This window comes from Calidris pugnax, unplaced genomic scaffold, assembly GCF_001431845.1.
Source record: "Calidris pugnax isolate Ruff unplaced genomic scaffold, ASM143184v1 scaffold92, whole genome shotgun sequence".
Taxonomy (NCBI): Eukaryota; Metazoa; Chordata; class Aves; order Charadriiformes; family Scolopacidae; genus Calidris; species Calidris pugnax.
Window position 1 is genome coordinate 991,449 of NW_015090823.1, and position 15,736 is coordinate 1,007,184.

The window sequence follows — 15,736 nt, forward strand, 5'->3', positions numbered from 1 at the left end:
GGAGGGAGCGGAGCGGGCCGGGGGCGGGAGGCCGCGGCGGGCAGGGCCGGGCCGCCTCCATCCTTCCCTCCCTCTCTCTCCCCTTCCCTCCATCCCTTCATCCATCCGTGCCCGGGAGGAGGGCTGGTGGCCGCCGCGGGGCTCGGGGGTGGCCCGGCGGGCCCTGCCCGTGGGTCGGGGCGGGTCGTTGGGGCCTCCTCCATTTTCTGATGCGGGGATAACGGTGCGGGGCCGCAGGTGCCGCTTTTCGGGCGCTGTTCGGGAGTAGGATTTTAGACACCTGTGATTATTGCGGAGCCTGCTTCCAGCCCGTGCCACCCGTGGTGCAAACGTTAATATAATTCCCGCGGGTTTTAAATAATATTGCCCTTTCTGGAGTGCAGGTACGGGCATAATTCGCAGGTGCAGTATATATTGTATATGTTAATGGCAGATGTTGAGCTTTGATGTGCAGTTGGAGGATATCCCCCTTCCTTTCCCTCTTTCCCTCTTTCCCCTTCTCCAGGAGAAGTATCTTTTTCACAAGAAGGTGTGGAAAACACCGCAAAAATGTTTAAAAGGTGGTTCATCTTCCTTCTATCAGCCTTCTCCAGCTGGTCAATGCCTTTTGTTGCATCGGGATTCCTCCTGCCTTATCTGCCCTGACTCTGAATGCATTTGGGACCTCAGGTACCAGGGATGTCAATGGAAGCACCTGGTCAGAGCAGTTAATCACATCCTCATTTCATCTCCCCATCTCCCCATTACACCATAATGGCTTTGTTTACCCAGTGGAGTGGTTCCTGGTGGTGCTTGCAGCAGGCCAAACAGGAAGGTTGGGCATTGCAGCTCTGACTCCTCCTCACGCGTTTTCCTTGTGGTGTTCCCCAGCCCAGGGTGTGAATCCAGCGCCCTGGTCAGCAGGTACCAGCAGGACCAGCAGCGCGCTTCCCATTGCACAACTGGAAACTCGTGTGTCCCGGAGCATGACTCAACCTCTTTTGATGCACTTCCCTGAACGCTGAGGAGTAATGAGACACATGTTACATTTTATGGGGAGGCGTTATGAAGATGTAGATATCTGAGTATTATGTGTTTGGGAGGCTTTTAGCAACAAAAGCAGTATCCTCCACAGGTGTGTTTTTGCACTGTAATTTTGTTCTGGCAGTATATCTGTTGATTGAGAGATTCTGTATTGCACAATGAGTAAAGGAAGGTGCAGGAAAGAATTACTGCTGAAAAAAAAAATCTTTTTTGTGGACATAGCTTCTAATCCTTTTGTATCAAAAAGATTTGGAGGTCTTGGTGCCAGGGAAGGGGAAATGAAGTCTGCTGTTAGGAGGGACCATCCAGTACCTTGTCCAGGGGAGGTGTGGGGCAGTGGGGGACACTTGAGGGGTGGCAAAGGGACTGGTGTGGGAGTGCTTGGCTGCTCCTGAAGCAGGTGGACCTCTGTATCCCATCACTGTTGGCTGAGGGACCCTTTATTCTATTCTGAGCTTTGTTCTCGTGAAGTTTGAACTGTATGTTGTTCCACTGTAAGTTTTCCTGGGGAGGACAAGGGGATTTTATAGTGGGTTTTTTTCCCAAATTCTCCTGGAAATGTGTTCATGCTAGAAGGTTAAAATTCAGGAGCAGGAGGAGATGGCTTTGTGTTTCTCTTGACTTACTTGCAGTTGGTGTCACTGCACTGTGAAGGCTGATTAGCAGTGAACCTAGCAAGAGGGGGTTTTCTGTGTGGTTTTTTTTTTTGTTTCAGGAGAGGAGGAACTGAGCTAGCCAACAGCACGACAGGATGAGTAGATCAGGCAGGGCAACGCAGCAGACCAGTCAAATACAGAAATATGGGCAGGGAAGAAAATCAAAGGGGCAGGAGTAGCTCTGGATCAAAGCTTTATTGTTGGATGTGGCACTCCTCAGCCTGTCCCCCGGCACTGCAGATGAGCACTATGGTATCCCAGCAGATCCTGCATCGTAGACTGGTTGGGGAAGTCTTCTGAGGTGTGTTACCAATTCGTGGTGTATTTTCTGTTCCACCAGGCTAGGAACTCACTTACAAGGGCACTGCTTTTGGTGCATGTTCCCACAGCTGAGGTGACACTGGGTGGGGGTCTGTGTGCTGGTGGCCACATGGTCAATCTGCCCTAACTCTGGAGGATGCCCTTCTTTGATGTAGGCCTTTCCCCAGGGAAACTGCAGTTCCTCTGCAGAAAAAAATAGTCAAGAGCACGCAACAGCATCAGGAAGGAGCACAGTAACTTGGTGCTGGGATGGTTACAGGTGAAATACCACACTGGGTTGTGCTGACACTGCCGAAGGCTAGACCTTCTGATGCAATTTGTCTTTCTGTTCCTGTGACAGGATGCTGTTCCCCCTGCCTCTGCGGGTCGCCTGCAGTCTGCTTGCCTGGCTCTCTCTCTACGCTTGGTTCTGCCGTCGCTACAAGCACCGGAATTACGAATGGAGCTGCAGGCTGGTCACGCTGACCCATGGCATCCTCGCTACCTGTCTCTCTGCTTACATTGGCTTCATTGATGGGCCCTGGCCTTTGAGTCACCCGGGTAAGTAAAGTTGTGGTCCCAAGTCCCCAGTGGGTGATGGCACAAAGTGGGGTTCTCCTACCACCTCGGTATCCAGCCCACTTGAGGAATGATGATTGAAGTGATATCTGAGCTGCTTTGTGATGGAAAGGACTAGAGAAATGGAGAGACTGGTACTGTATTTTGCTGGTGTAATGGTCCTCCCCAGCTGCGGTCTGGCAGAGTGTGTGATCACGTTGTGTGGCCATTATGTGTGTGCAGCTGTGGGACTAACAACTGTAGTATTGTGACTTGTCTGACTTCTCCAGCTGAGCTGTGATCAGTACATGCTAATATCAGCCTGCCAGTGCTGAAGGTGAATGCCCCTTCCTTGTCTCAGATCCTGCCTCTTTGTTGCCTTCGTGCTTTAAAGCTCTCTCTGGTGTCTTTATGTTCCAGGATCACCAAACACAACTCTTCAGGTACACGGGCTGTGCCTTAGTTTGGGCTACTTCCTCTTCGATCTTTGTTGGTGTGTGTACTTCCAGACAGAGGGTGCCCTGATGCTGGCTCACCATCTGGTGAGCATCTTGGGCATCACAGCATCGCTGGCACTCGGGGAGTCAGCTGCGGAGGTCAATGCCGTCATCTTCGGTAGTGAGATCACCAACCCGCTGCTGCAGGCCCGCTGGTTCCTGAAGGAGATGGGTTGTTACCACAGTTTCACAGGAGATGTGGTGGATTTTTTCTTCGTGGTCCTCTTCACCGGGGTGCGGATTGGAGTGGGGGCCTGGCTGATGTACTGTGAGCTTGCTTCTCCCAAACCCAGGTGGTACATTAAGCTGGGAGGCGTCATCATGTACGCTGTCTCCTGGGTTTTCATGGTCAGCATCTGTCGTTTCGCTAGGAGGAAAAGCATGAAGAAGTACCACGCGTGGAGGAGTCGGAGGAGTGATGAGTTATACTTGAAAACTAACGGGCATCTGAAAAACCACTGACTGGATGCTGAGTAAAGACTTCCTTGAGTTCACAATCTGGCAAGAAGGGGATCGTGCCTGAAATGCCACCGTCGGGAGAGGAGCCAACACACGTTAGCAATTCTGGAGCCAAATTTATCCCTGGCATAACTCCACTGGAATCCATGGAGCTATGCCATGGATTCACTGGATCTGCAGTGTTTGGCCTGGCAGAGGCTGGCTCGGTGTGTACGTCAGCATATACTAAATGATATGAGTGAAAGAAGGGCTAATTTTAAAGACTACGCATAACTAGTCCAGCAGTGCAGGTGTAAATAGTAATGTTAGTAGTTAACTCCTTCGGCACTGGTAGAATCTTGGGAGAGAGAAGAAAATAACACTAGATCTTCTTGTTCAGTGTCCTGTACAGTCTAGACAGCTAGAGTGACTCTTTCTACTGTTAGGAAGAAGCATGTTTTAGTGTTTCATCAGAGTTGGGATTCCTGGCTCTTCCACCAAGTTGTTATGTGACCTTGGGCAAGTCACGTAACTCTAACTTTGTGCCTAAATCCCCCATCTGTGAAGTGGGGGCGATGGAGCTTATCCATCTGTGTTATGCACTTTCAGATCTTCGCTTGAGAGGTGCTATATAAATGAAAAATGATGGTTGTTATCTGCACTTTGTTCACTATCCCTGTCTTTCCTTTGGGAGAAAGGATTTTGGTGGTTGAGCTAGAGTGTGACTTTAGAAAGCGCGGTATTTTATTTAGGTAGGTTGTTGTTTCCTACCCTTTCTAATTCCTTTTAATAACTTATTTAATAATGTATCGATAACTTATTTTTCAGTAGTGTCCAGAAGCTCTAATTGGCACTGGCACCTTGCAGGACTCGGTGCCCTGTGAATACACCCAAAGACACAGCTCCTGATGTGAAATGCTATTCTGACTTTTTTCCCTCTTCTTCATCCCTGACTGTTAAAACTCTGCCCACCCTCTCCAAATACTGCTTTTAGCTCGAGTGACCAGTGCTCTCCATTACGAGAAGCCCCATCAGGACTTGCCAGTAAGTGGTTTTCTGGCTGATGGACCAAATCCTAATTTGTCTGCAGAATGCCAAAATTCCCTTTGCTGTGCTTATTGACCCAAATGCAGGCGGAGTGTGGAGCCAGGCTGAGACCAGACGGCTTGCCTTGAGATTGTCAGACAAATTCCTTCCCCCAGCTGTAAGTAACTTTTAAAAATAAGGACAGTAAATGCAGAGTGCATTGCTGCAGCGATCTGCAAACGATCTGTACTCGCTGGTTTTGGCAACCTAAAGGGAAGAGGGGCCAGAACCTCATTTGTAGTTGCCATTGAAGTGTCATCCCAGATTCAGGTCAGTGTATCTGAACCCAGAGGCTGCCACAGCATTTGTGGGTAGTGGAGTACTGTAGGTGAACGTCTGGAAGCTCTGTGGAAAATTGATTGAAAACCACTCAAAATTAGCATTGGTGATTTTTCCCCAGGACCATAAATACCAGTTTTGACAAGAGTGTTTCTTCAGATCCAAATTGGGATTTCTGGCTGAAAAGTGACCAGCGTGCATCTTCAAAATTTGGTGGCTAAGGTGGGAGAGCTACCCAGCTTCAAACCTGTCCTCTGCCCTGTTCAAACCGGAGACCTAACCTTGGCTCTCCTTCGTCTGAATTGATGCCTTGACCCCTGGGCTTTCTGTCTCCCTGATTGGGTCACTTTATAAAAGTGAGCATTTATAGGGTAAGAGAGACTTATTTTACGGCCTAATAATTAAAGAAGCTAGAGGCACAGAATCTGGCTTCTTTTAAACAAAAAAGTGAACCTGACTGGGAGGAGAAAATAAGCATTACTTGTCTGGTCCCATTTGCAGGGAAAAACTGTCTCCCGGTTGGCATCTTGTGGTGTTTATTTCACTGTATGTTCTTAAGCACTGTTCCTTTGTTATTGCTGTCATCATGATGATTGTTTATTTTGAGCCTCAGCACCAGGCCTCCAGTGCAGCTCAGGTGCCAGCCAGTTCTGCTGTGAGCCTTGCCCGTTGCAGCCAAAGACGTGAAGAACCCAAAGCACTGGAGACCCAGAGCCAACTGATGGGGTGAGCTGGTCCTGAAAAGGGAACTCGACTCGTTTAGCACAGTGCAGTGACACAGCTATTGAGCCTTGACAGGAGACAAGAAGGGCTAGTTGGGGCTTGTTGGTTCTTTCCCAGCTCTACTGCTGCTGTGGAGCTTGTCAAAGAGCCTTTTTGCCTCAGCTTACCCACTTTATGAAGTGGGTACAGTATTACCTACCTCGTGGGGTGTTTTAATTTGTTAACACTAAGCCACCTTTGATGAATGTTTGGTGGTCTGTGGCAAGCTGTGCTGTGTAAAGGCAAAATGCTGTTGCTTTGAGTGAAGCACTTCTCACTATGACCCATCATCAGTGCTTTTTCACCTGAACATGGCACTTCCAGTATCTGGCTTGCCTCACAAAAGCAGGAATCCAAGGTGTTTTGCAGTGATGCTTGTGGGTAGGAGTCAAAGAGTAAGCTAGACACATGGGTATAGATCAGCGTGCTGCCTCTTGTTCAGGTGGACTCCCAAGTGGAAGAAAGGATGCATGGTGGGTTTTCCCTAGTCAGGACTGAAGTAAATCTGGAGCCAAAGCAGTTCCAGCAGCCAGCCTGACCCAGGGAATAAAGGCTGTCAGCAGGGAGTCCTGAAGAGGCGTAGGTGAAAGCACCCTGTTCATTTCTCAGTGCAGCTCTTGACCTGCCCACCAAGAAGAGTTTCCTGAGCAGTCCTTATGATTTGGACTCTGACATCTGGTGAGGTTTGGTGTGCAGCTTAATTTCATGGTTAGGGCCCTTCTGTGGGGGCTGTACACCCCATACCTGCCCAAGGGAGTAAGGCTGTCAGTCAGTGACTGCAGGTATCTATGAAACTCAGTGTGGGAAGATGTTTTGAAAGATAATGCACTTAGTGGTTGATTGGTCCCCTTCTTTGAACTGGGGGGGAACTTGCTTGGAAGAAGTAGAGCGCTGTGGTCAGTGTTGAGGCTTTAGAAGTTAAACAAGAGCAGCAGAAAACAAAAAAGCAATTAGGAATGGCTTTATGAGGTAGAGCTAGCAACGATGTCTCAGAGCAAGGCCTCGTAGTGGGCTCCAGCATAGAATCACAGGCCCAGAAGAAGTATAACTTCCAAGCTATGGAGCACGTGGTGGGACGTGTCCTCAGGCTAGTCCATAGTGGCTAGAGCAACTTGTAAAAGGAAACTGCAGAACTAGTGTGAAATAATAACTTGTGTTCGAATTACTGTGTAATAGCAACTAATGTTTCACCAGTGAATGGTGTAGATGCTTTGTATTATGTTTTATATAATAAAGATTATTTAATTATACGAGGAACTTGTTTTCTGTCTTTGGATGCAGTTCTGAAGTTGTATCACGTGCTGCTGGGTGAGTGGGCATTGCCAGTGTAAATGGACAAGTGATGCTCGGTGGGTACCTTTTAGGGACTGAGCCCACAACTCACACAGCTTTCACCACTGCTGCTTCCTACACGGTTAACAGACAGAGAAACTGCTTTTCTTTGCAAGGGGGTTGTGAGGAGCAGTTGGTAGTTTGGTGTTTGCTAATAGATGCTTTCATGTTGTTGACTGGCTGAGCAGGGTGCATTTCTCCCACAGTGTTTGTTCCCAGGCCTTTCACATGCCTGTCCTCAGGCAACTCACAAAGCCAAAACATTTCTGTTGTTTTCCATGTCCTGTATGCTAAAGGAGAAGGTTCTGAATTTCACTGAATTTTAGAGTTGGAAGGGACCATAGAGATCATCTAGTCCAACTCCCCTGCTGAAGCAGGATTGCCTAGAGCTTGTCAGAGCATGTTACTCAGGAGCATCCAGGCGGGGCTTGAAAATCTCCAAGGAAGGGGATTCCACAACTCCCCTGGGCAGCCTGTTCCAGGGCTCTCGCACCCTCACCGTGAAGAAGTTTTTCCTCATATTTGAGTGGCCCCTCTTCTGTTCCAACTTGTGCCCGTTGCCCCTCGTCCTCTCACTGGGACCCACTGAAAAGAGTCTGGCTCCCTCCTCCTTCAACCCACCCTTGAGATACTTGTCAGCATTGATAAGGTCTCCCCTCAGCCTTCTCTTCTCCAGACTAAAGAGTCCCAGCTCTCTCAGTCTCTCCTCATAAGGGAGATGCTCCAATCCTTGAATCATCTTTGTAGCCCTTTGCTGGACTCTTTCTAGTAGTTCCCTGTCCCTCTTGAACTGGGGAGCCCAGAACTGGATGCAGGATTCCAGTTGTGGCCTCACCAGTGCAGAGTAGAGGGGCAGAATGACTTCCCTTGACCTGCTGGCCACACTCTTCCCTATGCAACCCAACTCCTCTGTTTCCACACCATGAACACGAGCTCTTCTCATTCACAAACTAAATGTTGTTGCCTAGGAATTGCTTCATTGCCAAGTCTGGAAGGAAGAGAGTCTGTTTGAGCATTATTTCATGTTGCCTAGCGTGGGGGTACTCGTAGAGATGAGCCAAAGGCAGCGCTGTGCAAAGGTGCGGATTTAATCAGGGGTCCGAGTGGTGCGAGTCTGTCTCTCCACGTGCCTGCTGTGATGTTATTGCTTACGTACTGGGGGCTGCTTTCATTCAGAGCCAGAGAGGAACTGCAGGGCTGTGCAGCTGCTGGGAGCTGTGTATATCATGTTCTCTTCCTGCCCCACAGCTCCCCGGGGCAGGACTGACTGTGCCACATAATCTGCTGTGGGAGGTGGGAGCTGCCGGGAGGATGTTGTGCAGGGCTCTTGGGTCTGTTTGCACAGGGGCTTCTTTTGCCTTTGATGGGACTGGGAAAGCCACCAACACACAGGACAGCTTTGTCAAGTGATTTAGGAAGTTGTACGCTCCTTTTAAGAACTCTGCTTCAAAGGGTGCTGCTAAAATAAGAGCGTTTATTTCAGTGATGCTTTCAACGACTGCAGCAAGAGACCTAGGCACCAACAAGGCTATCTGTGAACCGAGTGTTGTACACACCCAGAAGGGAAGAAAAGCCCAGAAGGGAAGAAAAGCCCAGAAGGGAAGAAAAGCCCTACCCTGCGTGGCCTGTACCAGCAGCTCTGAAACTGTGTGTAGCCCAGCCATGCTCAGGAACGAGCTGAAGGTAGTGTTTGTGTGTCGGGAAAGAATAGCTGCTCTGCCTCGCTTATGGTCACAGCATTTTAGCAGAGGTCCAGCACGCCAAAAGTCTGTTCTCTATAAATAGTTAAGCCCATTTAGTTGTTTGGATGTAACCCTTAAATCTACCTTAAAATCCTCCAGCCCTGGGTAGCAGCTGTGCAGCGCTGAGCCCTCTAGAGATGCTGGCCTGTTTTCACTCTGCAGGCAGCCCGGCTGCGCGATGAAGGGGTCTCGGGCACTGCCATAATTTATCCTGGGAGCTTGTTTAACCTCTGAGGTAGTCCAGAAGCAGAAAAGAAAGTACAGCAGCCTTCTGAAGCTTTGCTTTAGAGCTGCAAGCATCTTCCAAGTTTCGTGTCATGCCACAATCTAGCCTTAAGTCAATGGGCAAATGTGCTTTGACTGCAAAGAGAGAAATCTGCCCCCCCTTCAATTTACTTCATTTTTTGTCTTTCCATTATTTCTTTTAAAGCCATTCCCTCCCTGCTGCCTGCCTTTTGCTTCTGCTGCTGGCCTTGCAGTAGAGCTTTATAAAATTACCCTCCTGTTTCAGCCCTCTGCCCTCTTTTCCTGGCTGAACTCCTCATTCTATTTGAAAAAAAATGCTTTTTTTTTTTTAATATTCAAGGCTTTATTCCCTTGCAGCAGTAGTCCAAGCACTGATGTGAAAGCATAGCATTCGAAGTCTTTGGAGTCTGCTATTAGACTAATACCAGTGCTGTCAGCAAGTCTGTTTCTTGGACAAAAAAGATGAGAGGAAGTTTTAAGCTTCATGGAAGTGGTGGATATGTTCCTGATACTCACAGGCTTTGTGTAGCTTGGCTGGAAGTAAAATAACACGTCTGCTACCATTTCCAAAGAAATAAAATTTCAGAGACCGAGAGAGAATCAGTCAGCATTAGCCTTGTGTTGCATAAGCAATTTCTGGGCAAGGAGCAACTCTTTTTTTCGATTATACCAATATACCAGCACTTTTCTCTTTCCAAGTCAGCTTCAATATGTGCTCTAGTAAATCTGTGCAAGAGAAGGTGTTAGCTTTTGCTGGCTTCATCCTGTTTCCCTCAAGTTCTAGGGGGAGTCTGGCAGCTGATAAGTTGGCAGCGTAAGAGATCTTTAGAAAATGTCTTTAAGAAGGAACTGAACAGATGAAGGTGTATGGAAAAGCTTTTGCAAAGTAAGGAAGGTTTAGCAGCAGTTAAATTCATATGGAGAGGAGAAAGTGTCACTTTCTGTGGCTTCTCAAATGTTACAAGGTGCAGGTTTTCAGCAATGCTTGCATTTTGTTGTTCTTTGAATTGCGTGGCCTGTCAGAAGGTTGAGGTCTGTTCAGTGTAACTGATAATCCTCAAATGTGATGAGAAATAATGTTATTCTCCATCTCTTTAGATTTTGCCCTAATAATAAATACCTCTTATTTTTTTTTCCCCTTTCCCTCCCTCCAATCAGAGAACACTGATCTAAGCAGAGAGCAAGAAGGAAACTCATGACAGAATGTGCTGACTGTCCTTACAAAGGTTGCTGCTTTAATTATGCTGATATGGAAAGAAAGCTTAGGGCTATAAAAATGCTTACTGTGGTGTGGATTATCCAGGTTTAGGAACTGTGATAAGCTGTCACAGTAGAAGCTCTGATAGATTAGGCTGTGTGTGTCTCAACAAAGTCAGCAAAGTATTGCATTTGTGTCCAAGTGACTTAAAAGCATAGACTGGCTCCATATGCATTTCCAGTGAACTGGATGCAGAACAAACTGCCTGTTTTTAGGTGCCAAATCACGTGCTTATTTTAAGGTATGAGATGGTAAAAGGCCTTGAAATTGTATAGCAATGTGGAGCACAAATTCATGGGTTTTTTTTCCCAGATTAGAGTTGCATCCAGATGGCTGTTAGTGGCCATTGGATCAGAACTATCAGTTTTTGGAGCAGGTTGTATCCACGTCACAGTGAGTCTGGTTGACATCAGCCCAGCTGGAAAATTGACCGTATGGGCAACAAGATAGACACGTGTCTGGATTCAATTCAGAGTATTGTTACTGTCTTCAGCTCCCTCAAAAGCAGGATCTCAACAAATAACAAAATCCCACACACGTTCCCAGCTGGCTCAGAGGAATTCCATGCCAGAGCAGTTCCTGGGGTTGGAGGATGCTGAGTCAGTGCTTAGGTGAGGTTGGTTGGATGGAATTGCAGGGCACTACAAAAAAAACAGCAAGGCAGGAAGGTTTAAGTTAGGTTAAGCTTGAGAGCAGAGCCAGGCTTACCCCAGACATGAGGTCAAGGTCCCATCAGTTCCTCAGGAGTCACAAATTCACGTTTGGGAAATGGGCTGTATGCTCTGTTAGCCTCAGGAATCATTTCCCTGGTGCCTTTCCTCTCCAGCCGTGCAAGGCTCAAAGGTTGGCTGTTGCCTTCCTAAAGCAGATGAGGGTTGTTTTTTTTTTGCCAGAACAGCAGTTGGGATAGCAATTTCTGGTAAGTTTAAATAACAGTACAAAATACTGGTGCATTCTCTCACTGGTTTTCAGTTGATTACTTGTAAGTAGCAAAAGGTAGAATACTCCTTGTCCATTTAATTTTTATGGTAGAGGTCAGTGAAACTCAGCTAATAGCCCATCGTGTCTGACCTGCAAAGCAGTCCTTTACTTGAGGTCTCTGGGAGATCTGTTGCTCTCACAGGTTGATTGGTTGATTATCTTTTCTGAAATGTTGTGAAGGGATTTTTTTTCTGAAAGAGAAATGATTATGCCTGCTATTTGTTCAGACTTAAAATTTGAAGTATCAAGTTTCAAGTAAATTTTAAATAGCAAATTTGCTGTCCAGAGGCGAGGCAAGGTGATACATCTGTCATTAGGGATAAAAAAAAGTATCATCTTTTGCTGATTTGCTGCCTTTGTTGACGCTGAGCCCATCGTGGTGCAAACCCAGCTCAGCCCACCACACCTGAACCCTTGGGTGGTCAGAGCTGAGCCCCTCACAGCCCCCAACCTCACATGCTCTGAAATAAATGCTTCTTTCAGAAGGGGAAGGAGGGTGAGGGCAGGCCCTCGCCGTGACCCTGAGGAGAGGTGCCACACAAGGATTTTCCAGCAGATGGCAACAGCTCCTCAGTGAGCTGCTGCTGTGGGGATGGAGACCTGGATCTTGGCAGGAAGAAGCGAGACTTGGACAGGCTGGAGGGCTGGGCAAGGAAGAACCTCATGAGGTTCAACAGGGAAAAGTGTAGGGTCCTGCACCTGGGGAAGAAAAATGTCAGGTACCAGTACAGGTTAGGGGTGGACCTGCTGGAGACAACTTCTGAAGAGAAAGATCTAGGGGTCCTGGTGGACAGTAAAATGACAATGAGTAAACAGTGTGCTCTTGTGGCCAGGAAGGCCAACGGAATCCTGGGCTGCGTAGGGAAGAGTGTGGCCAGCAGGTCAAGGGAAGTCATTCTCCCCCTCTGCTCTGCACTGGGGAGGCCACAACTGGAATCCTGCGTCCAGTTCTGGGCTCCCCAGTTCAAGAGGGACAGGGAACTACTGGAAAGAGTCCAGCGTAGGGCAACAAAGATGATTCAAGGACTGGAGCATCTCCCTTGAGAGGCTGAAAGAGCTGGGACTCTTTAGTCTGGAGAAGAGAAGGCTGAGGGGAGACCTTATCAATGCCTACAAGTATCTCAAGGGCGGGCTGAGGGAGGAGGGAACCAGACTCTTTTCAGTGGTTCCCAGTGAGAGGACGAGGGGCAACGGGCACAAGTTGGAACATAAGAGGTTCCACTCAAATAGGAGGAAAAACTTCTTCACGGTGAGGGTGCCAGAGCCCTGGAACAGGCTGCCCAGGGAGGGTGTGGAGTCCCCTTCCTTGGAGATTTTCAAGCCCCACCTGGATGCTCCTGAGTAACATGCTCTGACAAGCTCTGGGCAATCCTGCTTCAGCAGGGGAGTTGGACTAGATGATCTCTATGGTCCCTTCCAACTCTAAAAATTCAGTGAAATTCAGTGAACCTCACTGAAACCTTTCTCTTTTCGGGAGCTCTGTGTAAGGCACCCCCAAGGATCTGTACTTCTTCTGCCGTCCTTTACTTTAAGACAAAGTAAGGACTTACCCTTCGTAGGACTCAACCTTCTTCGCTTCAGGGCCCCCCTTGCTTGATCCGCTGAGCTCTGCTCTGGGCTGTAACCACCAGGCTGTTGGGGACACTGGTGCTTTGCCCTGGAGACGTGGACCGATGAGGTTAATACGCAGTTTCCACTTTGGGCTGTGTCTGTGTGATGGTACTCTCTGTACATTCAGGCTGAGTGAGCGCTTTATAGCTACCAAAAAAAAAAAAAAAAGAAAGAATCTATTTTAATTGGTACTGCCCAGTGTAATTGCTTATTGATTTCCCCACCCTTGATCCTGGATTTTACAGTTAAACTGCCTGGGCAGCAGAAGTATCATAAATAGGCATCTGCATTAAGGTAAGTATGCAATCAGCTCCCACCAAAAACATCATTTGGAGACAAGAGAAGCACTTATGGTTTCAGAGTCTACTTTTGAATTGTTTTATTAGTGCTTTTCCTTTTTAATTGTTGCATTAAACCCTGAAATGTGAATGCAGCCCATTATGAGCAAGAGTTAATCTACTGAACCGTGTGGCATAAGGGTTTTATGCTTCCTTTTTGTCATTGGTGTCATTTTGTGTAATGCTTCTTTTGAGAATACCGAGCAAATTTTTGGCAAATGTTAATCACTGTCACCCCACTGAATTTTACATCAATTTACTGCAGCAGGGGATACATTTCTTTCTCATTCCTTTTTTTTTGAGGATTTCCTGCAGCTAATTGTTATTGTCATTATGTTGTCATGCACAATAAAATATAATTAAAGTAATAAAAAAGCATCGAGGCCTAATGTGCCAATGCTGGGCCTGCCATGAAACAGAAGGTCTCCCAGGAGCCTTCCTCTCTGAAGGCGCAGTACGTGACGTTCCCTAAGTTAAAAGCAGGGGGGAGGGGGGAACTTATTGCAGAGAAGATGCAATAAAGAGATAATATAATAAATGTAGCTAGATAGAGGTATTCAGTCACTCCCTTGCCACTGACCAATGTGTCACGTACAGCTGCAGAGTGAGAGGCAGTCGTGGCTGCATGTCTTGTGACCCCCACCACCACCACCTTTTTTTTTTCAAGCCTCTATCTTCCTCAAAAGGAAACCAAAAGAGGAAGTGTAAGTGTCCTGTGTGTATATGTCAAGTATCATCTAGAAAATAATTTAATCCCACGCTTCCCCTCTTTGCACTGAACTTCTTCAAAACAAGAAATTCTGCAGACTATTGAACAGTCTCCTGGCTTCCTGATTCATGCTCACTTCGCTCCCGGGAGGAAAAAGACTGCCTGGCAGCAGGGTCCTGAGCGTATCTTCAAGCCAGGTATGGTCCTGTGTGCTTAATGATAATGTAGCTGGTCCTGAGTTTCCAGAAGCTTGTTTTCCAGACTCTTTCCCAGTCCAGTGTCCTGGCTTTGAAGAGGTATATCAAGGTAAGGGGATGGTGTCCTATATGGCTGGGATTAACTAATAAGATTATCTCGGTCTGTTGGCGTTTGCTAGGAAAGGCTGATGTTCCACGAGTTCCTCTGCACTGGGAGGCCAGGTATTAATGCCTACCCTCCTGGCAGCAGAGCTGTCCTGCTTTCCATTCCACTTCGGTGGGGCTCGGGAGCTATAATTCCTAACATGAGGCACAGGAGCATGGCAGGATCCTAAACTTCTAGTATATAGAAGTTATTCCTAGGTGTTTGAGAACAAGGGTGCCGGGCTGGAACCTTATTTACCCCCTTGTGTTGACAATGAGATTTTGGGATTAGGTAATGTACCTAGAACTCTGCTTCTATCTGTCACAATTTGCTCCGTGCTGTTGATGCGCTGTCAGAAACAGGCTCTGCTGCTGAAACACTCGTGGAGTCGAGACTGGTGTTTCTCCTGAGAGGGGCAGGAATGGCAGGGAGTTACAGCAACGTACAGCAGGGACGTGTTCCTCTTCAGAGCTGTGGCCGAGGAGAGGGAACCCCAATGAAATTTGAACGCCCAACTATTCTGTATTTACTGCACATGGTAATATACGGTCACCTTTTTGTAACGGAGGGTGGTTTTTGCATTAAGAGATGGGGAGCAGGACCAGGCCCGTGGCTGCGGTGTCCCTGCAAAGCCGGGGTGTGCGCAGGCAGGGATCACTTCTCACCCCAATTTGGGGATTTGTGTTGATCTTCACCTGTGAGAAATATTCCCAATGAAAAGCGTGGCAGAACGCGGGGTCGGTGAGGTGGGATTGTGGAGCTGTGGGGGCTCGGGGAGCACACAGGGTGACTGTCGGAGGCTCCGGAGCCGCACGGCGCCTGGCACCTCGCTGGTTTTAATTCGCTGCTTGTTTTTCTTTCTGCTACAAGTTTGTTCGGTGTCATATTTTCCACGCCGCGTCCCGGGCAGATGGAGGAGGCACGGGCACTCCCTGCCCCTAAGAGCCTGTGACAAGACAAAACGGGGGAGCGGGCTCGGAGGGGAGGAGGAGGAGGAAGAGGATGGCGATGAAGCTCCGGGAGGGAGGGATGGGGAAATGGAGAGGGAAGGCCCGAGGAGGAGGAGGAACTGTGCTTGTGCTGTGAAGGGGAGAGCCGGCCTGGAGAAGGCCTAGGCTGTCCCGGCTGGGCCCAGCGAGCGCGGGGGAGCCTGGCCTGGCCCCCGCTTCCCCCCTCATCGCTGCCGGGGCGGCCTCCGGGAGCCTGGGGGGGGGGTTAAGGAGAAACCTATGGCGAAGGGGTGATCAGACCGACCCCCGGCACCCAAACAGCCAGGGCACGGCCGGGGGAAGAGGAGGGCCGGCGGCACCGCCCCGCGGCCGGCAGGGAGGGAGGGGCGGCCCGCTGCCGCGGAGGGGTCGGGCGGGCGGAGCGCCGGCGGAAGGATACGGCAGGAGGGGCGGGGGCGGGTGTGAGGCGGCCCGGAGGTACGAGCAACCCCCCCCCGAAAGCGCGGCGGCGGCCCGGCCCGGCCCGGCTCGGTGCAGGCTCCGCCTGGGTACGTGCCGCTTCCAGCCTCGCAGCAGCGCAGCAGGGCCGGATCCGGGCCGGGAGGAGCGGAGCGGCGGCAGGAGCGGG

General features: G+C 48.9%; 1 protein-coding gene across 3 annotated transcripts in view; it reads left to right on the top strand.

Moving 5' to 3' along the window:
- Positions 1-5,303, top strand: part of LOC106886773 (transmembrane protein 136-like) — an 8,709-nt gene extending 3,406 nt beyond the window's left edge. The window contains exons 1-4 of one of the 3 annotated variants that reach the window (XM_014939977.1): positions 221-669; positions 871-1,052; positions 2,341-2,540; positions 2,958-5,303. In XM_014939977.1, the coding sequence (XP_014795463.1) occupies positions 1,045-1,052; positions 2,341-2,540; positions 2,958-3,496 (747 nt within the window). In that variant the 5' untranslated portion in view covers positions 221-669; positions 871-1,044 and the 3' untranslated portion in view covers positions 3,497-5,303. Of the gene's footprint in view, positions 1-220; positions 670-870; positions 1,053-1,363; positions 1,981-2,340; positions 2,541-2,957 lie in introns of those variants that run through there. The other 2 variants (XM_014939979.1, XM_014939978.1) reach the window with 2 other exon arrangements.
- The last annotated feature ends 10,433 nt before the right edge of the window (positions 5,304-15,736 follow it).